The following is a 24,612-nucleotide window of genomic DNA, read 5'->3' as shown; positions in this document are numbered from 1 at the left end:
AACACTGCTTTCATTTGTTTAATCTCTCTTAATCCATAAGGAGCAGTGCCGTAGCCCTGGGAAGAAGGTAGCGTCATGATTTTATATTTTGATCAAAGTTAGTGCTTTTCCAGAAATGGAGTGGCATTATTAAATGGTTTTCTACCTTGGTTTCCCTAGAGGTTAGGTCACTTCCTCTCTAACCTGAGTTATAGGAGTGTGTTTTAAGAGGTTGAAAGTTCTCAAAAGGAAAGATTTAGTAACTCATTAGCAGAGTGAACATTTTCATTGTGAGACCCAATGGGGTATAAAAATCTAAATATGGCAAAGTGTGACATAAGAAAAACGTGAAATTTATATTTCTGGATTCTCTTTGCCTTTTCCTTTAAAAATTCTTTGTCCAGTTTTCTTTTTTGTTGGTAGTCTTGAGTAGAAGGTTTGGGCATAAGACTGGAGGAGAAACTTGTGAGGGTTTTTAAATAAAAAGAGGGGGCTGGAGAGATGGCTCACTGGTTAAAAGCTATGGCTGCTCTTGCAGAGGACCCAGGTTCAGTTCCCAGTACCCACATGGCAGCTCACAACTACCTGTGTCGCCAGTTTCAGTGGACTTGACATCCTCTTCTGGGGTCTGTGGGTGCCAGTCAGGCACGTGGTGCAATACAACACTAAGACATATAAAATATAAATAAATACATCTTTGTGAAAAGAGGTTCTTTCAGTGGAGTTTTCCTGGTTAAGTTTAGGATGCTACTAGCTGTGATTTTTTTTCTTAGCAGAATATGATTTAGTGCTGTACTTCATTGTTCTTGGTTAGTGCCGTCTGTGCATGGTGTTGGGAGGGCCGGCCCTACCACCATTGTTTAATTGGGCTGGTAGAGAGTACCACTGTTTTTCCTTCGCTGTCTACACAATTCCTCTAGCTTTGGTTGATAAAGAAATAAATGCTGCATCTCAATTTGTTATTATAGTACATGAGTGTTTTAAAAATAGTACTCCTTATCTAGAGTATTAGAAAAAACCGAGTATCAAGAGACCCTGGGGAATGTATTTGTTTTCCCCAGGCTTTTATGGATGGAGAACTGAGTCCAGGGAGCTGGTGACTTAGTTCTCAGCTCCTTGGCTTCTCCAATGCTTCCCACTGATGCTTGAACACATGTCTTTCCTAAAACCAAGTGCTTCTTCACTCCTGCTTTATTACCCAGTGGGCTTGAAATGGTATTTGATCAATGGCTTAGCTCATAAGTATATAAAATGTTACACTGTGTGAAAACTGAGTTGATTTCTAGGTACTGGTATCAAATGCTTGAAAGATTTGTTGACATAATTCATGAGAAAACTTTAATTTTAGGCATATTTCCATAGATAGTTTCTTTCTTTTCGTATTATGTCTTCCCCCCCTCATGTAGTTTCTATCTTTTCTTTTTCTTTTTCCACCACATGGGTAGTTTTGCTTAACTTACATGCTAGTCACCTATTTTTTCTGTATTAATCACTTCATTTTTCTGATTTTTTTCAGTTATAAAATTTAAGTATGTTTTGTTGCCTTTTAAAAACCTGTTTCAAACAGGAGTGCAATTTATAAAAAAATGTATGAAATGTCAGTATGAGTAAATGATGCTTAATTCTAGTTCTGGTTCCTCTCATTCCTTTCTTGTGGACCTCCTGCTGGACTACTTGGTGATGTGGTTTTGATCCAGATTTTGATGAGCACTACATATATATGATGCTGGTGCAAAAATGGCTCCTTTAAAACAAAACGGGAAATGATCACAGTCAACAAATCTGCAGACTCTCGCCACTTGGACATGGTTTAACTGACTACAGTCATTTTGGACCGTTCTTCATTTTAAAAAATTTGTCAACATGGCATATTTATTTGCTTTTTTTCTTTTTGATGGGAGTGAATAAATGTTTCCTTGGAAAGTTGAGAGTGCTCAGAAACCACTATTTTTTGAATGAGTGGAGACTGGATAATGATTCTGATTCTTGCTCAAGATCAGCCAATCAAGGGATGAAGACAGTGGCTGGTAATACAACAGATGTGCACATAACAGTGTGTGGGGCGTGTTCCATAGTCAAAAAAGAACAGACTCGGGACCACTTTTGTAGCAAGCTCTAGTCTTACTGTTTCATAAAGGAGCCTCAGTCATGCCGGGTTGGATAACTTAGACTCGTCTTTCCATGGGACCTGTGGTGCAGGGAAATAGGATTGCTAGCTGTATGACAGAGGAGTTGTCTGTCCCTTAGGATTGGCAAAGCTAAGCGTCATCAAAGGATGCGATTCTTGGCAAAGCAGAGAAATAAAGAATCCATTCTCAATTGTACATTTGAATTACATTCAAAGCATCTCCACATAGGCATGCATGGTAATTTTATGGAAAGCACAGTGAACATTTAAGTATTTTGTTCCCTAAAATGGTAAAAGGAAACACTGTCCTTGAAACAGTGTTCATTCCTTGGTAGCCTTCCCATGATGATTGGTTCAGTCATTCCTTTTGGGTCTTTTGGAGTTGAGTTGAAGATATTTGTTCAAGACCTCAAATGGATCCTACAGGGAAAAACAAATCCCAAGACTTATCCTATTGAGGACATATGGATATTATTGACTTGTTCTTAGTCTTCATTTCCTGTGTTTATTCAGCCATGGCTGCTTCCTATGACTATCTTGTCTCTCTAGAAAACACATTGTGGCTGTTGCAGACATTTTCAGTAGAGGCACTATGGTATCACTTGGCCACCCCCTTGGACCTACTCTGGGGAGTGAGTTGTTAGTGGGGGAAAGACCCTTCCTGAGTTTTAGACCTAGGGAGTGTTGATGTCATCACATACAAGTAGAGAATGGCATTTGGTGGACACATTGGTAATTTTTTTCTGGTCCCATCAGAGGCTTCCTGATAGTATGGTATATATGGTAATACAGTAGGGCTTTCTGTGAACATACTGGTACCTACCTTTGAGAGCTCCTCTTCTCCTGTGCTTTCCAGGAGGTACTGTTTATAGTTCTCTCCTCTCCCAGACCCTCATATGGAAGGTTGAGTATTGTGGCATTGAGTCCATTTCTAGCTCCATAACTCAGAATCAATATGAATCTAAGGTCTTGATGCTGTTGTAAGTATTGAAATGTAAGGATCTATGAAAACTAATAGTGTCATGCTTAGAGTTCTGATCTTCTGCAGATCTGGGCACCATGAAAATACTTCTCTTAGAATGAACATCATGTTGGCTTTGTATTTGTTGACTGGGAACTTCAGAAGTTTAGTGTCACAGCTCCCAAAGGCTGGTGTTTTGGCTTTCCAAAGACACACTCTAGGGAAAATGGAGTGTATAGACCAACCCTAGTTATGTTTTATAAGCCGTCCTCAGGAGACTGGTGGTAACTGCTGAGAGTACCATATTGAGAAAGGCACAGTGACGAACAGAACAGTGCAGTGACCCATAATACATGCCTCCCATGAATGCAGAATTGGAGAGTCCTTGCCAAAGAGCTGTGTGTTTATGATCTTGTTCTACATAAGTGCCAGTTTGTCAACTGTGGGATTTTTTTGTTTTGTTTTGTTTCTTTTTTTGTTTTTTGTTTTTGTTGTTGTGGTGGTGATGGTGTGAATGCTGTATAAGTTGAAAAATTGCTGTGTCTTATTTTCAGTTTTACCTTTCCCAACGCCTGTATTTGCTTTTGTTTCCAACAGACTTATCACCTATCCCATGGATAAGTTACTTGACTTACCCTGAAAGAATCAGCAGTGCCATTGGATACTGACCATCTTGGCCTTAGGGCTTTCACAATGAATGGAAGGTCATGTGGCATGAGTCTCCATCAGACAGCGAGAACCCCACAGGGGCCTGGGTTGCTCAGTGGTCAACATATTCCTCCCATCAGAGCACACTCAGGCACTCTGGGCCCCGCATCCTGTGCCAGCACACCCAGCCCCACCATTGGAAGTCTTGCTAACAGCCTCCATCTCAAGATGTCCTCTGGAGCAGGGATGGTTCCTCAGAGCAACATGGCCGTGAGCCCCATCCATCTGCCTGCCCTGAGCCCGAGGAGACAGTTACTCACCAATGGGAAACCTCAATTTCAGGCCACTCAGACAGGTGGCATGGCATCGTCACTTACTGTGAAGCCCAAAGAGCAAGAATTTGGAGACCCCTTTTCTTCAAATCCCGAGAAAGGTAGGATTGTCATTTTGGAATTTTTTAAAAATGGGAATGTTTTTATCTCTGTCATGTTTGTTCACTGCCAGTGACTTCTATAGAAAACATATGTAATTTAACATCAAAGTCAAAGTTCACAGTCTCATGCTTGGTAAGGGGTTGGGTGTGTACTTGTGTCTGTGTGTGTAAATGCTAAATACAAATGTATGACACCTTGGAACTTGAATCAGAGGAGAAGGTACAGTGGAAAGATCAGCTTAAAAGGGAGATAGTGAGGGAGGTGATGGAAGGGGACAGGAGCAAGGTGACAAAGCTGTGGCTCTGCCCCAGCTTCTGGGGTGGAGTGGATTCTACAGGTCATGGAGGACAAGGCTGCACCAGAACCACTGCTGGTGTTAGAAGTACTAGAAGAAAAGCTGTGCTTAGAAGGAAAACGGTTAAAAGAGAGACATTTAGGAACCAGTAAAATGAGGAGTCAGTAAATATAAATGAGAAAATCAAGAGTGAAATCAGTACAGGGAATAATGCATAATCCATTCCCCCTGAACACTGGGGATTGAAACCATGGCCTTAGAGTAACATGCTAGGCAACTGCTCCACTGATGAGCCCTGTCTCCAACAAGAATAATAAACATGTATCTAAAATGTGGGAGGGACTAGAAAACTTGGTTAATTTGAAATGCAGCATGTGGTTTTAGTCTAGTAGTGACTGGGTTATCATATATTTCAAATTAAAGAGTAGTTGTGGGGACTAACAAAGTGTTTGCACAACACTCTCTCACAACTGGTGTGGACTTGATGAATGTATGTTGCAGATGGCATGTGTGTTTAGGCCAGGAAGAAAAAGAGCGTGAATCTTCCATAGCTACAGCATTTTATGTGCAATAGCACTTTGTATATTCCTTAAGGTACTTTATCATTTAGTATTTAAATGTTTGTATTAAAAGTGCTTATATTGCTCAGTAGAGTTACTAAACAGGCTACTCAATGGCCACATACCCTGTTAATTAAGGTGAATAATGATTTATAACAGACATGTAGCCAAAGACTTGTTTGTCTTGGTGTCTTGTGTATTTTGGTGTATGGAGGTTTTGGTATAAGTGAAGAGATTAAAAAAAAAAAAAAACCCAAACCAACAGAAAACGAAAAACCCCACAACAGTAAGCATACATGTAGCTTTTGTATTTCTCTTATACTTTCTTATTATTGCTTTTCCTATTTATTTTTATTTAGTCTGGTTTCTGTTTGGAGTTGTTTACTCTCCTAGAGGTACTGGTATTTAAGTTCAGGTAAGGTTTCCCTGGGGGTCCTTTCCAGACAAGTCTGAAACTCTGTTTCTTCCTGTTAAACACTTCTGTTGGGTTTTAGAGGCATTGCCCCAGCGACAGCTCTCAACTCATCTTGACCAGTGAGCCTCAGCTTGCTTTTATAGGCCCTTGTGTTTGTCCACATGACTGACAGTGGAAATGGTGATAATAATATAAATAACCTGCATTTCTCATATCGTATATGTATCAGGCCACATGTGGGAATGCTTTCTGACATAGACTCAGCGATTACTCGTAACAGCTCAGGATATGTGCTGTACTTGATTTAACTGACGAAGGTCCAAAAAGAACAAACTCTTTGGGGACACTAAGAAAGAGTTCAGGAATGGTACTTTGATAGAAGTCATAATTATAATCCTCGTTGAAAATGTGCTTCAGGAACTTAGGTTAAGTGAGCCTAACTGAGTGAGTCATCAGGGCCAGCATACCTTGTAATGCATGTCGAGCAAGTATTGCCTCCCAGTTCTTCCCCTGAGGCTTGCTGGCTGTTAGCTAGTAGACAGTGCCTGGCTTCCTGTCAACATGCTTGGAGCATGAGTTCTCACAGATAAGAAGCTGGGGACAATCTGAAGTTTTTCCTCTCAGCCTTGCAGCTTGGATACCATCAGTGGTTGGTGAGGCCAGAAGTGGTTGAATTGTTCCTTGCAGATCTTGTCAGAATTCATAAATCAAGCCAACAATCAATGGTCTGGGATTGTGTAAACTCCATCTGATCATTTATTGAACCAATAATTATTGAACTTATATTGTGGGGAAGCCATTGTTCTGAAAGACTTGTCTGTAGAATGCAGTCTTCCCCTCAGGGTGTTTGAGAATTTAGACAAATATACTGGTAGTTAGAAAGCACAGTGAGGACTCTGAGAGGGATATACTCAGAGTAGTGTGTCAATCCTTGAGTGTATGAGTGTGTGTGTGTGTGTGTGTGTGTGTGTGTGTGTGCATGTGTGCAGGCAGAAGTGGAGTCCAGAGGTCAGTGTTGACCTCTGTCTCAGTTATTCTCCACTTTTTTTTTTTTTTTTTTTTAAAGACAGGGTCTCTCACCACTGAATATGGAACTCCCTGGTTTTTCTAGAAAGGTTGATCAGTATACTACAGGGCTCCCATCTTTGCTTCCCCAGCTCTGGGGTTACACATGTCTCATTACTCCTGGCATTTATGTGGGTGCTGGGGAATCCAAACTCAAGTCTCCATGCTTGCACAGCCAGCACTTAACCAACTGAGCTGCCTCTCTGGCTCCATCTGTCAGCTTCTGAGAGGGCTCCGTGGCCTCGTGACAGGGATCAAGGAGGACAGTAGGCCATCTAGGCACACGTTTAGAAAGTGAGGTGCTAGCCTCCTAGCTGTACTCAGTTGTGTGTACGAGAGTGTATGAGTGTGTTCATGCATGAGCTGGCATGACATGTGTGCACATGGGGGAGCTTTCTAGCATTTGTTTTGGGTAGGGAGAAAAACACAATCCAAGCCTAGAAGGATGAGATCAGGGGAGGTTTCTGATTTCTGCCTGGCTCCACATGGCTTGTGGGTGTAGAGTTTTATAAGAGCTGATGCTGGGAGAGAGTAAGCGATGCAACATAGGAAGTCTTGAGGGACTCACCAAGAAGTGTAGATGTGTAAGGCTGCTTTGACCCTGGGGCAGCATGTAACTCTGGGAATCCCAGTTGACTTCCTGAAACAGCTTGAGAAGGAAAAAAAAAAAAAAAAAAAAATATATATATATATATATATATATATATATATATATATATATGAATGAGAGAGAGAGAGAGAGAGAGAGAGAGAGGAGAGGAGAGGAGAGGAGAGGAGAGAAGAGGAGAGGAGAGGAGAGGAGCGTGTATGAATAGAAATAAAGAGTCTTATTATTAGGAGTTTTCTAATGAGATTGTGGTAGCCCAGGACAGTGGACGATTTAATTCCAGTCAGAGCTGAGGGCCTGAGAACCAGAAGAGATAATGGTAGAGTTTGTGTCCAAAAGCCAGCAGGCTCCACACTCAGGAAGAGCTAGTATTTCAGTGTGGGTCCGAAGGCAAGGAGGAGAAACCAGTGTTCCAGTTCAAGAGCAACTAAGTAGGAAAGGGCTGCCCCTCGTGTAGGGCAAGAAGCTTTTGTTCTGGTTAGACTTTTGGATGACTGAATGTAGTCTCTCATCACCAAGGAGGGCAGTGTCCTTCCCCGTCTGCTGATGCAAATGTCAATCTCACCCAGAAACACCCCAACATGAGCACCAGGAATGATGTCTCACCGAACATTTGAGCACCTTGCAGTTCAGGTAGTTCACACAAAATTAGCCACAGTGGGGCCTCATGGCCTTGGGATGGTGTGTAATTTCCACAGTAATAAGAAGAGCCTTTTCTGAGTCCCAGAGCGATTGCGCCGACTCTCAGGACTGTATCCAGAGAACTTAGGTTCTTGAGGATGTCACAGAGGAACACTGGTGGGAAGTGTAGATTTGACAGTGTTATTTCTGTTGATTAAGGATTACATTCCACTACCCCGGAAACACAGATAACAGTGGCTTCAGCATCCTATAGTGTGGGTTCCAAATGGTACCACAAGGTCACGGGGGTACTACAGTGAACTTAAAGAGTGTAGGACACTTAAAATTTTGAAGGAATCAGAGAGATACACAGCATTCTTTGCTCACCAGGTAAACCTCTTGCTAGTGGAGATGGACACTTTCCATAGTAAGTTTCATTACATTCCTTTCATTGATTTTGTGAAGCTACAGTCTCAGGGAAAGCAAGCACTTTTTATTGCTGTTCCTGAAAGCATTACTCACCAGAGCCAGAAGGTAGATGTGCAAGTGTCCATCACAAGATGAGCGTGTAGACATAATATGATGGTACATGTATACTCAGCTTGAAAAGGAAGGAAATTCTGGCACATTCTATAACAGATAAACCTTGAGTAAACTGTGCCGAATCCAATATATCAGCTTCAAAAACATGCATCTTATGAGTCCTCTTGTATAAGGACTTGGAATAGTGAAGTTTATAGAGACAGTGGTGGTTGCTAAGAGCTTGGACAACAGGAAAGAGAAGCTAGTACTCAGTTTGTACAGAGATTTGGTTTCAGGTAAGAAAGTTTCAGAGTTTGATGGGTAGCTTATTTTTTAATTTTAAAAGTAATTTAATTATTTAACATTTGGGTTTTTCTTTCAGAGAGTCTTAAAGACTGACCCTGCACCCACTTTGTAGCCTAGGCTGGCCTTGAAATGTGAAGCAGTTACCCCTGTCTCTGCCTTCTGAGCACTTACAGGCATGAGTTACCACACTGGGCTATTTTACTACAAATTTAGGCGACAAGTAGATGTGAACAGGCCATGAGCATGGTGGGATCTGCCTTTTTCTAAGGTTTGGGAAGTGGTAGGGTATACCACGGGGGCATATAGCCCTCCTGAAATGGTGCCTATTGAATCAGACAGATACGCTTTTTTTTTTCTTTTAATTTATGAATATTACTCTTTAAAGCAGCTAATAAGTTGCTAGTACACACATGCCGTTAAGTGTTAACACTCGACTCCTTAATAAATGTGGCTGCTAGGTGTTTCTTGGGCCTGAGGGCACGATAAAAACACAGAGACATTGGTTGGCCTCTCTGAGTGCCCAGGGCTTGTCATAAGGCCGTTTTTCTTAGGGGTCAGTGTCGGCTACTCAGCTCTGCACTGCCAGGCCTGGGACTGTACAACGTTCCTCTTGGCTGCACTGTGGCCACCTCAGTCCAGCTCTCACTGGAATCTGCCTTCTGAGAGGAGGGGGGAGGAAGGATAAAAGGCAGCAAGAGAAAAGGATAATTTCCCTCAATTTTGTACCTTTTTAAACAGCTTCCTGGGAGATGACTATCCAGTCATCTCCACTTGAATTAGCCAGTCTTTTTTTTTTTTTTGAGCTGAGGATCGAACCCAGGGCCTTGCGTTTGCTAGGCAAGCGCTCTACCACTGAGCTAAATCCCCAACCCCAGTCTTTTTATAAATGCTTCTTAATAAGAAAACTCATTGTTTGGTCTCAGTGTTTTGGTCCCTGCCCCCCCTTTTTTTGCTTTACATTATTTTGTGCTGTGTTCTATGATAACCAAACAGTTAGTTAATTATTAATATTTTTTCGAGACAAGGTTTCACTGTATAGCCTTGGATGGCTTGGAACGCCGTATGTAGACTAGACAGGCCTTGAACTTAGTGATCCTCCTGCTCCAGCATACCAAAGTGCTGAGCTTACAGACTTGTGCCACTAACCCTAGATTAATAGGTGGACTTCTCAGCATTTTGCCAGAGTTATCGTTTTCAAATAGTTTGAACTACTTGAAAATCAGAGATAGATACTATGACATTTCACCTTAAAATTGGCATTCTTCATGTATATACACACACATACATGTTAATCATAACCAAGGAAGTTAACTCAGACAACAGACTCACTTACATATAATTATCTTAGTGTGCATTCCATAATTAAATTAACTTTGCTTTATTTTATATTTTATTCATACATTATTTTCTCTCTCTACTTTCTCTGCTTACAACCCAAGTGCCCTTTCTCACTGGTTTTTAATTTAGATAGCTCTAATCAAGTTTGAGTGTATTCTATATGGCTATCACAGTATCTAAAGTTCCTTTTTTTAGTCTCCCCAATTCTCCCTACACCCCCCATGCATTTTTCATTTGTGCTGGGTTCAGGTTAGTGGTCTCTCTCTCACACTTGCTTGGCTCACCATTTCTTCACCATCTGACTCAGGTTTCAATCCCCTGAGCTCACTGCAGCCACTTGGCTGTAATGGTGAGCCCTAGGTTCAGAAAGAGGGGTCCTGTCTCAGAAATAAGGTGGAGAAGGATTAGCAGATGACCAATATTAACCTCTGGACTCCGCACCTATGTGCACAAGTGCACACCTCCCATATGTGTGTGCACACCCCTCGCCAAATTAAAAAGAAGAATATGGAATAGGTGATTGGTGTGTGGTGCATTACACCAGGAAACATCAGGTGCTTTTTGTCCTAGGACTTACCTGGTGAACACCGTATCGTTATCAGATCATTGCATTGCAGACACGTTTCCCATCAAAGTCAGTCACAGAACCCTCTGGTCCGTATCTGAGTCAGGTTCTCTTTGTTGAGTATGATGATGCTTTCGGACTTTGTCATGGTTATTAGCTGGTGTCTTACTTTCAGCAATACAAAAATACTTGATAGCTGCTGGACATAAGAGGGTAAGGACTTGTCTAGTCACAGTTCAAGGGACTTCTGTCCATCCTAGCGAGGCCTGATGGCAGAAGCAGCTTGGTCATGTCTGTAGGAGTGTATGGCTCCTTGTACAGTAGCCCGACCATGAGGCAGAGGTTCTGATCAGAGCTCAGAGGCTGGATATAACCTCCCTCTCTGCTTTTTGTGTCCAGTGTCTGTCAGCCTGGCAATTATGTCCTGATTATTATTACCTCCCCAAAGAATGCCCCTAGCTGGGGCAGATGTGCGAATACACAGCCTGTGGGGAGATTTTGGATTCAGACCACAGCGGCTGTCAAGAGAAGCTTCCCCTCATCTATAGGATCACTGTAGACTCACGTAGGGATTGTTTTTAAAAAATGATTCTCTGTGACTCATTACTGTCATAATTCTTTCTGATGCTCCAGTGAACCCAAAGATGGCCGGAGGAACCCTCTTGAAGTCAGTCAGTTCCTGTGCCCTTTACTATGTTCCCATGAAGTACTTCCTGTTTTCAGATGTAACAAGATGTTTTTACCTCGCTTGGACTTTCCTGCCGTAGACCTGAAATCACTCACTTTCACCCAAATTGCCAGTTGCTTTTAGTGGGGCATGCTTGGAGAGCTGTGCGGAAGGGCATCTTTATTGCCTCAGGGATGCCATCACTTCCAAACCCTGCCCACGGTTAGAGTTAGGGCAAGCATTGGTAAAAGAGCTGCCTTTAAAACACATCACTGTGCTCTTCTTCATGGCAGGTCAGAGAGATCCTGGGTCACAGGCATCAGTGTGTCTTCTCTGTTCTGTCCTAGGTAACGGAAGGGGTTCTAGCTTAACCGTTCAGAGGTAGAAGTTAGTTTTCAAGTTCAGTGCTTATGCCATGTTGGTTTTTAATGTGCAGAGGTGAGCCTTGCTCTGTTGTCTGCACCTCAGGAGGCAGCATGGGGGGGGGCATTGTGTATAGGGCAGCTCCCCACTTACCTTGTAGTACTGAGGGCATTTCCATGAAACTCATTTTTCAAAGCATTTGGGAAATCAGTTTTATGATCCCCACTTTAAGTACATTTGACATGACTATTTAAATATTTAAGACATTTCTGCTTGTGTAGTACCCCTAGGACTGTATAATTGGGAAGATTTTCATTATAATAAAGGTTTTTATTTTACCTCGGGCCCTCTGACATTTCTTGTTGGGCTTGGCTGTCCTTGGAGACAAAAGAAGTTAGTTATTCATTAGCATTTGTGGGTTATTCATTATTGTTGGTTAGAGAAAAACAGAATAATATCAACAAAGGACATCAAACTAATTGGGATTTTAAAACTCTTTTGTGTCACTTAAGGCTGATGTCTCTTGTAAAGACCTGGTTCAGGGAAGATAATGTAAGGTGTGAACCTGGGGGGGCTAATGTAAAATAACACATCAAATTTTTTTAATTTTTAAATTTTTTTTAATGCTTGTTGGCTGATTTCATTGGTCAGAGTCTGGAGTTCAGATTAGGGATTGATTCCTGGGTGGGTTAGCTGGCTTGTTTTCCTCCTCCTGCTCCATGACGAAGTTTACAAGGTTGCCACTGATTTAAAATGTTACTTCTCTGTGTTACGCCTGCACTCCATTTTGAAAAACAAGAGACAACAAAAACAAACTGTTACCCGCCCCCAGGGCCTCTGGGTGGACTGTAGCCTACTGGAAACAGAGTAGCAATATGGGACCCCCTTATTTGGAAAAAATACAGTTAAAAAGAGCAAAACACTTGCTTTTTTCCCTTCACTTCTGCTTTTTAATCATTTATATTTCCTTGCACTTCCACTGTGGCTTCCTGTAGAATTAGAGCAAATAAAGTTAATATTCCATAAAAGCCTCCCAAAATAACCAAATCGACCAGAGACTAAAGGCATTATTCCAGTTGAGGTGGTCAGAGTTTGCATTTCGTCTGGCCAGCCAGGCAGGTGAAGCACAATGTTTACTTTTGTTTACTCCCTGGGCTACACAGGGGATACTTTGTGTGATTTATTGATGCTGGGTGTAAATCAAATTGATGATGAATTTCCAAGTATTACTGAATGGCAGGTACGATTTGTTCCAGTTCAGAAAAGTGCTTTGTCAGGCTTGCAGCATCCCAGGTTGAAAAGAATACAGTGTATCCCGGGAATAACCTGCCCCTGGTGCAGTGCTGTAGGACAGCGAACTGAACCAGAAGGGGAAACAGTCACCTTCAGCACTTTGAAAGGCTGTTTGCTGTCAGAATTACATGGGTTTTCCTCTCTTAATATGTAATAGAGTTAGGCAAGATCGAGAAAGAAAGCAGTGTTTAGCTTCGGTGGGGGACCAGTAGTGTGCCAGAGGCCCTTAGACCTTGCGACCCGGCACAGACAATGTATTAGGGCTGATGTGAACATCTGTTTAGAAGTGTGCAGTGTGCTGCTGAGGGAGCTGAGGCCATTCACCTGATTTACATAGGGAATGAGAGTCAGAGCTGATGTTTCACGCAAGCCTATCTTCCTCCAGGATGTGTGCCTTCAGTGTGTTTGGACAACTCCATGAGCCTTGGGAAACACTGATGGGGCATTTTTGCCTAGATCATGCTCTGAGGGCCACACATCCAGTGACATTTGGGCAATAGAAATTGGTCTTGATGGGGTAAAATCAACACAAAATTGGTGGGTGGGTATCAGAAGTGTATCTGGGAAGAGTTGGGACGGGGGAGAGGAGGTGTGATTAAAAATACATGAAGATAATTGATTTTTTAAACATTCATCAAGAATCTTTGGCATGCTTATTGCCAGGCCCTGTAGTATACTATTGCGTCTGTTTCACACCCTTACTACTTCCCATGATTCTCAAGAAAAATCAATAGTATATGCTTACTACTCATAGCTAAATATATATGTATATATATATATATGTATGTATAAAATATCTTAACTAAAATCTAAAGGAACTACAAAAGCAATACAACTTATGATAAAGATACTGATATCAATATGAAAATGTTCCAGTATAGCTTAAAATGGAAAGAAGCCACGAGACAAGCTAAAAGTATAATTAGCTGAAATTGTGTTGATCCACATAGGGTATATTGTTGACTCAGATATCTTGTTTGCTTCCAACAGTATGGTGTATGAAATGATGGCATATTTCTATACAAATAGTGATGAGTCTTCCCTTGATTGACATTATAACTTTGTGGATAATTTAGCATAAATAAGAGTCATGAAGAAACTGGACTAAAGATCTAAATGCAGGCGAGACTCGAAGGGGGACAGGCTTTGTCGTATGACATATATAGACAGTACATTGAATGTGTGGGCAGCGCCACATTGACAGCTTGCTAAGTGGCCACCTAATGTCTTAGGTAGAAGAAGTGAAAATAAGACACTAAGAAGGTACCCACTTGACTGACACACAGACATTCTTGTTGACCATGCTTCAGGTGAAGGTCCTGAATTGCCCTCTCAGTCAAATTTATTAGAAGTGGGTGATTTTGTGTAGTGTGGGAAAGCTTAGAGTAAATGCTGGGGTGTTTCCAGGACTCTCAGAGGAACCTCACTGTAGTTATTTGAGTATAGACAGTCTAACGGTGGATGTTTCTAGAACAGTTGAATGTCTGAAAAAACACAGGAGAACTCTGAGGTTAGTTAGGTGGGAAGCAGTGCCACCCGAGGGCTGGAGACTGGAAAGGAAGAGGGCACATGTTTCCAGGATCCAGAGTCTTCACAACATGGTTCAGCTGGTCGTCAAGCCTCTGAGAACTGGAAAGAATTGCCCGTCCAGTGACAGTTCTAGACCCCAGATTGTAATTATGGGGCTCTTACTATCTGTGAACATCACTGCCAGTCCTGGAATATTCTATAGGGTTGTTAAATCAATAACTGTATTCCAAAAAGAAGTCAGTCAGGGTTACATGGGACCTCTCCTTACTTTTTGTTCTGGTCTTAAATTGACTGGAGTGATAAGGTGTTAGGTCTAGGTGAAATCACTGAACCACATTATGGAATTCCTTGCAAAAATGTTTGAAGCATTTGGAACAAGCCCAAAGAAATAAAAGCAAGGCAGGACGACAACTTCCTTTTCCACGCTTTTGTTGTAGTTTTAACCAGATTTTTAAAGGATAACGACAGTTAAGACATAACATTACATGGTGTATGTTGCCATATATTCTAGATACTTTATATTATTACATCTAAGCTTCAAAACACAATGAGGTGGGGACCATTGGGCGCATTGTTATTATTGTTTTTCCTGTTTTATAGATGAGGAAACTAAGGACTATTTGCAGCATTTCTTCACCCTCACATAGCTAGGGAGGGGCAGAACCAGGACCCAAGGCTGTCACTTGGCTCTAGAGTACATACCTTTAGCCGTTAAGCAATGCCATATGTATGTGTGTGTGTGCACGCACATGTGTTGTGGGATGAAACTTTTCTTTGAGAGACGAAGCACACCCTTCTGCTCATCCCAGGTCCGGAACCCATGACAGATGAAAGTGTGGATACCATCAAAGTCCTGTTTTGGCGAACCAGTGAGTTTTATTGGGGTTACTTACAGGAAGATGGGTGAGGGGATACTTGAAGGAGCAGAATGACTCAAAGACAGCTGCATCAACAAGACTCAGCCCAGCAAAACTGGGAACCTGGAGTGCACCACACAGCCTGCAGGTAGCTCAGCAGGTTGAAGTACCCTCTCCATGTGCCTCAGTTGGTCTAAACCTCTTCCAGGTTGCTCTTCCTGTCTGCGAGTCATTTTTGCAGCCAGATTGTGCTTGCTCTGGCAGAGAGGGACTAGTGAATTTGGTCAGTTTCAGGGAATTCTTGAACCTATTTTTGTTGTTGTTTACACTCTGCTTAAAGAGTTGCCCTGCAGTATGGGACATTTTTATCTCAGAGGAGAGACTGATATAACAACACTCTATCCTTTCCTCTGTCTTTTACATCCTTTCCACCCCTCTTCCATAATGATCATTGAGCCTTGGAGGGGGCATAGATGGCTACCTATGGCTAAGAAACAGGCCACCATGTCACTTGTGCAGGAGTGTCACCCGAGGTTATGAGTTGAGGCTGACAACAACAGTCATCTATTGGCATAAACACACTTGTTTAGAGGACAGTTTGGCAGGTGCATGATACCTATCTAATAAAACCATACAAATTTCTTCCCTATTGAGATTTATGGCGTATGTGTATATATATATTACAGGTTTTGGTTCTGGCTTGTGGTACCATGCTTGGCTTCTCTCTCGTGTATGGAGTGGGCCTTATATACAATTGGAAGACAGTTGGTCTTACCCAAGAGAGCCAAGCCACTATTGCACAAGAAAGCACATCCTGCCTGGCATGTTGGTGTTTTCTAGCACACAGGATCTGTGGCCAAGTGGAAACGTTAGTGACAGTTCTCCACCAGCAGCCTGTGTGCCTCCCTCTGACAATACCAAAGCCAGAGAGCAGGGTGGGAGTTTCCAGTTCAGTCCCAGATTAATTTCTCCATGTTGTTCAGTCAGAGTGTGAACATGTGGTGTCTTCAGCAACAGGGTCTCACCTTCTAGTCCAGGCATACAATCAACAGCTATAGCAATAGCCTTTACGATTTGTGGGGCTGCCGGTGCTTCCCTGGCCAACAACTCATAGGAAGGTAGCTTCTTCTTGGAACTGGGATTTTCATTCAGTAACCTTATAGCCTCTGAGAGTGTCCTTTTCCACCAGTGTAGGGTAGCTTTGGGATTTTTTTTCCTGTTTTAGTTAACTCAGTCCTGGTAGGATTGTAAGGTAGATAAAGTACCATTGTTCTTGGTTTTCTCTCCAGTGGCTTTCCAAACCTGCAAACCTTTCTCCAGCTAGGCAGGAGAAAGCAACATCCCAAACCACCATCCCATAAGAAGTAGTGAGGTTAACCATCCAAGTCCCTTGTCAGGTGTTCTAAGTGTCAGGTGATCCCAGAGGTTCACAGCTAAGAAGATACTGGAGTCAAACATTAGCAAGGTCTAATACAGCATGGAAAGGTTCCATCCATTGGTATCAAATGCTTCCTTCACAAATCAAAGCTGGCTACAAAGCATGGATAGGAGGTGCTAACTTAAACTAATCCCTGCAATCCTTAGTCATTCCCTCTGAGCCATTTCCACATTATGGAGACCCCACATTTCTACACACCTGCTGGATAGTTTCATGTCAATTTGACAACCAGTTAGAGTCATCAGAGAGGAAGGAGCCTCAATTGAGAAATGTCTGTATAAGATCAGGCTGCAGGTAAGCCTGTAGGGCATTTTCTTAATTAGTGATTTTTAGGGAGGGCCCAACCCATTGTGGTTGGTACCACCCCTGGATTGGTGGTCCTTGGTGCTATAAGAAAGCAGGCTGAGCAAGACATAGAGGGCAGGCCAGTAAGCAGTACTCCTCCATGGTCTCTGCATCAGTTCCTGCCTTCAGGTTCCTGCCCTGCCTAAGTTCCTGTTCTCACTACTTTGGTTGATGAACTGTTACATGGAACTGTGAGTGAAGTAAACCTTTTCCTCTCCAAATTGTTTTTGGTCATGGTGTTTCATCGCAGAAATAGTAACCCTTACTAAAACAGTGGGCCTAACTTAATTTTTCTCATACCCACTCAGGGCCCGTTCTCCCCAGCTGGCTCCCTGGGTCAAAGTAGCCCTGGGTTGGCACTGTGGGTACAGCTATGGCTGTTCCCCCTTCATCCACCATACCCTAGTGTGGGGGAGTTCTTGACTGGGCAAACCATCTCTACCCCTAGTATAGCCTTTGCTATAGGGAAATGCACCCCCCTTAGCATGGGGGAGGGGGATAACTGCCCATCCTTGGGACAGGCTTGAGTGTCTTTACTTGTATTTCTCTATCATGGTTGTCTTCTGCAAACTGCTCATCAGGCTTTAAAGCCATCCAGAATCTCCCTAGGACACAACTTGACTTTCTGTCCTTACGAACTCTGGCTCAACATGAATCCTGGCACATTTGTCTTTGAGTAAACTGGAAAGACCTCTTCCTCAGCTCTACCTTTTTACTGTCTCCTCTAGGTTGCTCTCTCATTTAATGGCCTCTCTTTAAATGTTGGTCTACGATACTGAGATCTGCCAGAGCTTTTCTGACTTCATAAAGATCTCGCCCCAACAACGGACTCAGCAAAGTCACTAAAACTCCACACCTGCTGAATCAGCCTTCTCTTTAACTCCTCTGTCTGGCCCAGGGAACTGGGGTTCTAAGACAGCTTCTCTTATTCCTAGTTCCTTCAATACCATCTGTCCCTTCTCTGTGGTCCTCTAGTTCTTGATGTCTATGGGGACCTCAAATGGACGTAGCCAAGGGTTCCTAATGGCTCTGAGAAGCCAGTCCACTGGGGACCGATTTCCCTGACACAGTCCCATTATGCAACCATTGCCTTAAGGAGGGATGGGTAGTTACAGGACTCAGTTTTCGTGCCTCCATAGCAGTGAGACTGATCTCACTCCCAAGTCCACTCCCACAGCTTCACAAGCTTGGCTGCGACAGGCTTTTCCACTGCTTGTTTGACAGCCTTCCTTCATTCCAGCATTTCAGGTGCTATTTCCTCATCACCCTAGTTTCTTGCCTTGGACCATCATGCTTAATGCCCCTGTCTGCATGCTGGATTGCAAATTTCCCTCTTTTTCTGCTAAAGGTTAGACTTGAGGGCTGTCTTTTACCATCTCTTTCTCATCCTCTCTTCTATCTAATGTAGTTGCCAAATCAGAGGCTGATGTGAGGATGCAAACATTTCCCTTTCTCACTGCAGTTGCTCCAGCAAGGGTCTGGGAGCCTGTGAACTGAGTGCTTTCATGACTGAGGCAAAGTGATGGTACTCATCCTTTGTCCCCGCTGGTATCACCAGGGAGTCCCTGAGATGTGCTTACTGACTAGTAAGTATTATGGGAGACACAAAGCAGAGTAATGCAGTTTGGAGTCTTTTAGAAGGGGTTAGGCTTCTCTGGTTTACGAGCAGGGCACCTGAAGTCCTAATTCAGAGAGAAAAGCAGACACCTAGGTATTGGTTCAGATATACCCACATCACTTAGGTCCCTGGAGATTCAGGCAGGAAGGTAAGCAATTTTAAGGGTAATGGAAACTATTTGAAAGGTTTGAAGTTAATGGATGCAGATGGCATGCTGTACGCTTTTGCTTCCTGTGCTGGGAACACAGTGACTGGGGAGAAGAACAAAGGCAGGAGACAGGTTAGGTTAGTGTAGTCGTCCTGCTGAGATAGATGGTGACTTGGAAGTGATGAAGCGTTAGATTGGAGTTCGCACATTCAGTAGGAGTTGTGGACGGTTTCTTTTGCATCGGTAAGAGTGGGTAGGAGACCAGGTTTCTGTTTTGTACATACTTGGGGGGCACTTACTAGCCTATCATGTGGGATTCCTGGACACACAGTGGAGGTTTGCAGTAAATTGTGAGTCAGGGATCAAAATGTGAGTGTTAACAGTGAAGAGAGGATGTTTGGTGTCATGAGGTTACTAAACTCTGTCCAAGGATGATGAGGATGGAGAAGCCTGCCAAGACCTGAGCCTTGGGGAAATTAACGTATCATGAGGCTGGGAAGAGGAGCCTTCGCTGTTCCAGCCAGTGAAGTAGGAGAGGATACTCCTCTCCAGGGGAGAGGGTATCTTGGAAGCCATGCTTGCAAAGCAGTTCAAGAAGGGAGGTGTGATTGGCTAGATCGGATGGTGGTGTGAGATTAGGTTAGAAGGAACCAGGAAGTTCTATATTGAATTGAACCAAAGGGAGGTCATTGCTACTCTTGAAAAGAGTACAAATGCGATGTTGTGTCTGGCTTATACACTTAATTTCTATGACTTTGAGTATTTGAAATATAATAAAATTTTAGGGTCTATAGAATGACTGGATGAATAGCTGCATGGATGGATGGATGAATGAATGAAGGAAGGAAGGAATGAATGGATGAATTGACAAACCCTATTTCTTCCTTTTGTTCTGTGTCATGCAGTCATTGTTTTATAATTCGTTTTTTAGTCTTAACAGGGACAAAAGTCAACTGACTATGAAGGAAGTATGTGCATGACTTTTCCCTCTTTGGTAGTGATCAGCACTTCAAACAGTGTTACATCTAGTCTCAGGTTCTGGGCTGTAGGTAACCTTCTCTTCAGACTCAAATTTCCTTTTCCTGGTGCTCTCTGTAGAGCTGGATTGCTTACATTTGTTCTTATTGCGGGGTGGTTTTCTTTCTCCATCATTTGTGACAGACAGTTTTGCTGACATCTATGGTCTCTCAGAGCTTGTAGAACATCCATTCAGGCCCTTCTGGCTTTCAGAGTCTCCAATGAAAACTCAGGTGCATGCCTTTGTAAGTGACTTGGTCTTTTTTTCCCCGTTTACAGTTTTTCGTATCGTTTCCTTGCTCTGAACATTTAGTGTCTGGATTATTATGTGTTTTTATCAGAATCCTCTCAAGGCTTAGGGATATGTGGAAGAGGAGGCATAAAGATTGTAAACTCCAGAAGTGGTGGATGACTCCAGGGAGACAGCATCTTGCACACACAAGAGGACTGATACACATAAGAATTCAGAGACTATGACAGCATGCACAAGATCTGTACAGGTTCACACTAGACAAAATCCCTACTGAGAAAGGGAAGTGGAAACAGAGTCCCACCCCAGCCTGGAAGCTAATTGAAATCTATAACATGCTGGGAAATGGAAAATCAGTTTTCTCCAATGGAGTGTAGTGGGTATGTCTCCAGTGGAGTGTCACTGGGTATATTTCCAATGGAGTGTCAGTGGGTATATCTCCAATGGAGTGTCAGTGGGTATATCTCCAGTGGCATGTCCCTGGGTATATCTCCAATGGCATGTCCCTGGGTATATCTCCAATGGAATGTCAGTGGTTATGTCTCCACTGGCATGTCACTGGGAATATCTCCACTGGCTTGTCACTGGATATGTCTCCAATGGAATGTCAGTGGGTATATCTTCACAGACATGTCACTGGGTATATCTCCACTGGCCTGTCACTGGGTATATCTCCAATGGAATGTCAGTGGGTATATCTTCACTGGCATGACACTGGGTATATATATTTCCAATGGAGTGTCAGTGGGTATATGTCCAATGGAATATCACCTGGTAAATCAACCACACTCCAAAGTAGACCCCATGCCCAGGCGTCATTGGCAAAGACACAGTGGACCCCATCTTCTTTTTGTTTTGGTATTTATTTTTTGTCTTTGTTTTTAAAAAATTCTTTTAAAGTTTTGCTTGTTTTGTTTTGAGAGAAAGAACGTGAGTTGGCTGAGTAAGGAAGTAGGGAGCGCCTGGGAGGAAGAGAAAGGATATGATCAAAATACACTGTCTGAAAAACAAAAAGTGTGTTAACATGGCAAATTAACAAAGTGGTACTGCACCCCTCTTTGTCTTAGAGTTGCAGTCACCCCATAAAGTGCACTTTCAGAGGGCTGGTTAGGGGCCCAGCTAATTCCAGGCCTATGTTTTTAGATGTAAATTAGCAAGAACAGTCTCAGTGTTGTGTTGAGAAGAATCTAGCCTTGCAGTTCCCACATACTTCTTCCAGGTGCCCTTGTGTTCTTGTGAATTCACAGGGGGTCTCTGAGCTATTGTAATTTGCTTCTTTTGAACCAGACAGAAATACCTGGGTCCTGTCAGCCAGCTTAAGGTAGTTCATAGTTCCAGTGTGAGGTCATCCCACATTCCTTTCAATGATGTCATATCTTTCCAAAGCTAAGCTTTGGGGATTTGCTGTACTAAAAACCCAGTACCATGTTTCATTTTCTTGTTGTTTTGTTTTTAATGTGGCACAGGAAAGAAGGTGCCAGAATCTAACCAAAATCCTGCCTTTGAGAAACTGTACAGCACCCTGAGTACCATGTCCTATAAAAATGTTGCATATTTATGAATGACCTACAGTTTTACCATCCCAACAGTTTTTTTTCCCCCAGCTGTCTACCAAATTGTTAGGACATAAATATTTACTAAATGATTTGGTTCTAACTGTTTAACATATGGAGTTGTTGGTATTTTCCATGCCTTAGAGGTCCTAGAGAAAACTTACCAAGACTCCATTGTGTATAATTGAGAACATTTGCAAGCCTCTGATGTAGCACCTTAGGCCCCTAAGAAGAAAAGGGAGAGGTGGAGCCCACACTTTGCTCCAGCTTGAGCTGCTTGCTGCCTGGAGTTTCTCAGCCCCTTACCCCTCAGCCAGCCCTCATTGAAGTACTCCTGTGAGTGACTGGTGATTGGGTGAGTTAGCAAAAAATAATATCTCTCTAATGGGTAATGCGGTTTCTCTGCAATGAGTATTCTTCTGATGTAGCCTCTACTTCCCAGCAGCCACTCAGGAATGAATGATTTCTCCAGGAGTTAGAAGGCTTTCTCTCTCCCGTTCTCTCCCTGTAACACCACACCACAGCTCCGAGGATAGGATTCCTCTGGACTGTTGTAGTTCTGATACAAGGTTAAGGAGACGGGCAGGAGTATTTCATGTCGCTAGTTCATTTGTGTTTGGTTCTATCCCCATGAGAATGTGTCCTGCGTACTCGATAACTGAACCCACATGGAAGCTTTGAGTACATGGCTGTCTGTGTCATAAGGATCTCTCAAGATTGCTTAGAAAGTATTCCGTGGGGACACCACTGTGGGATATACCAGCTGTGGTTTAGTGTTAAAATGCAAAAAGTCTGTATCCGTTACTAAATAGAGTATGCTTTTATTTTTAAGATAACAAAACGAGAGAGTGAGAATGACCCATTTTGCCTGGCTTGGGAAGGAGGGTCATATGTTTAAGATTCTCTGAACTTGAAATTGCACTTCAAGCGGAGGCAATGGCTCCCAACAGACAGAAAGCAGAAGAGTAAGCGAGCCACAGCGAGTCTTCATCTGAAAGCTCAGAAGTATTCCACGGGCCCAGAGTGTCCGTGGGGTCTCTCCTGTGCTGAGTTACCATTCTTGGTTCCTGGGGATCCCGGCTTTCTCAGTTGTCTTCAGCCATGCTCTGGGCTGTGAGGACTTGGCTGGTTCTTTTGGCCACCATATACTACTTTCCACCTCTCTCCCTGTCCTAACCTCTCTCTCTATGTCATTGTCCTCTCTGATTTCTATCCCAGATTACCCGCTACTTTTCATTCTCCACTTCCCTTCTTCCCCCTCTCTTTATCCCTGAACCCCCCCCCCCCCCCCGTAGTGCTTCCATCATGGCAGAATCCTCAAGTTCCACATCCTACTTTGCAAAAGGGTCACAAGAAAGTTGGGGACACTGACCCCCCCCCGTGAGACCTAAGTGGTGCATCAAAGCTTTATAATAGTTTTGTATTGAGCTCATAACTAGGGTTTAGGTGGCCTGTGTGGATGGATTTTATCCTGGGTGAATTAACCAGGACTCTGAGCCTCAATCTGTTTTCCAGAATGCCATGGAATTTTCAGTTGGCTTGTACGTGCTGATGACGTCTTATTTGAGTACTGTTATCTCTAGCCATGTTCCAAGGGTGTGACTGCAATCTCTGTAGCACTGCTGACCTGTGGAAGTGTGAGGGCCATTGTGAGGGCCCCAAATAGAAGCCATAGACGCAATTTGATATTTTAGTAGCTGTATTGAATTTAGACATGACTGGTGCTCAGTAGCTACCTGTATTGGTGGCTGCCGTGTTAAACAGTGCAGCTCCAAGTTGCCAGACTGTAGGTCCTTTGCGCCACTAATGAACTGAAAATATTCCTTGAGCATAGTGCTCCCAGAATGATGAGTGGATGAGGCAGGTGCCTGATGAGGAAGTTGGGCTTGGGGGCACCTTAAAGCTCAATGCCAGTCTCAAAATAACTTTCATCAAATTGCTGAGGGGTATGGAGTGTGGCCTACAATACAGAAATCTTGAAGTCACTGCTATTCCTTCTATGAAAACTCCTAATTCTCTTCTCTCCCTCTCTCTATTTTCGCCTCCTATTCTTGAATCTTTCTTCTTCTTGGAGAGCTAGGATTTACACAAATTATACCTAGCATTGTTGGCGAGAGTAATCCAGCAGCTAATAGTTAAAATAAGTCCTTTGAATTATGGAAACCTAGTCTCTTTTTATAACTTAGTTTATATGGCAAAGAAGATTGACTTTATTCTCAAAATTGCAAAATAGTATCTCGTCCCAGAAAGGCTCAAAAGCCGGAAAATCAAATCTACTTCCCAAGTTGACCTGTCGCAGTGACGGGAACTGCTGTCCACGCCCACCCTGATCTCCACTCCTACCCACGTGTGTGAGTGGAAGTGAGCTTGACCAGGTCCTGCTTCCTTTGCCTTACCTAAGCAGTGTCTTACCTTCTCGGGGTTACTCCTGCATAACACCATCAAACACATAAGCTAATCCCCCCTCCCCATTTGTCTTTGGTCTGCCTCTCCCTTGAGAATGGAGGGGTAGGGTGGTAGAGAGAGGTGGGGAATTGTCCACAGCCAGGGACAGAGAGAGGAAATCCGGGCCACTTTCCTTCTCCTCCCGTTTGGTCTTCCCACTGCTGACTTCTGGTGTTCCTCCCTTGACAAGGGGAGTTGGAATTAGGTGACTTTTTTAGTGTTTTCCTTGGGAACAGCTGTTTTCAGTTTTCTTCATGTGAAGAAGACGGTGACAGGGAACTGTCCCCATGGTCAAGACTGCAGACTCCTGGTTCTGTAACAAACCCTTTAAAAAGGACGAGTGTTTGAGACTCTTTGACTCAGTGAAACTTGAGGGTCTTGGTGGTCTCAGTTCTGAGTCTTGCAAATGACTTGGGACATTGCTCTTCTGTCCTCTTTTAACATACAGATCTAAGTGGGCGGTGACGGGGGGGGGGGTGGGGAGTGGGGATGTCTTCATCTATGTTCAGGAAGTACCTGGAATGTTAGTTGACAGAGTTCCTGGAGGGAAGAGGAGCAGGTAGAGATGATGAACCCACAGTGTCCATTGATACCTGCCAGAGAAACTGCTGGCTGGTTAACTCCTCTGGTTTCTTTGCTGTAGC

At 43.2% G+C, this 24,612-nt stretch overlaps 1 protein-coding gene across 2 annotated transcripts in view; it reads left to right on the top strand.

Moving 5' to 3' along the window:
• Glis3 (GLIS family zinc finger 3) overlaps positions 1-24,612 on the top strand; it is a 428,158-nt gene that overhangs the window by 10,462 nt on the left and 393,084 nt on the right. The window contains exon 2 of one of the 2 annotated variants that reach the window (XM_036191632.1): positions 3,666-4,149. In XM_036191632.1, coding sequence (XP_036047525.1) covers positions 3,762-4,149 — 388 coding nt within the window. In that variant the 5' untranslated portion in view covers positions 3,666-3,761. Of the gene's footprint in view, positions 1-3,665; positions 4,150-24,612 lie in introns of those variants that run through there. The other variant, XM_036191640.1, reaches the window with a different exon arrangement.

This window comes from Onychomys torridus, chromosome 1 (genome assembly GCF_903995425.1).
Source record: "Onychomys torridus chromosome 1, mOncTor1.1, whole genome shotgun sequence".
NCBI lineage: Eukaryota > Metazoa > Chordata > Mammalia > Rodentia > Cricetidae > Onychomys > Onychomys torridus.
The sequence above is the reverse complement of the archived record's forward strand: the minus strand, read 5'-3'. Positions and strand labels throughout refer to the sequence as shown.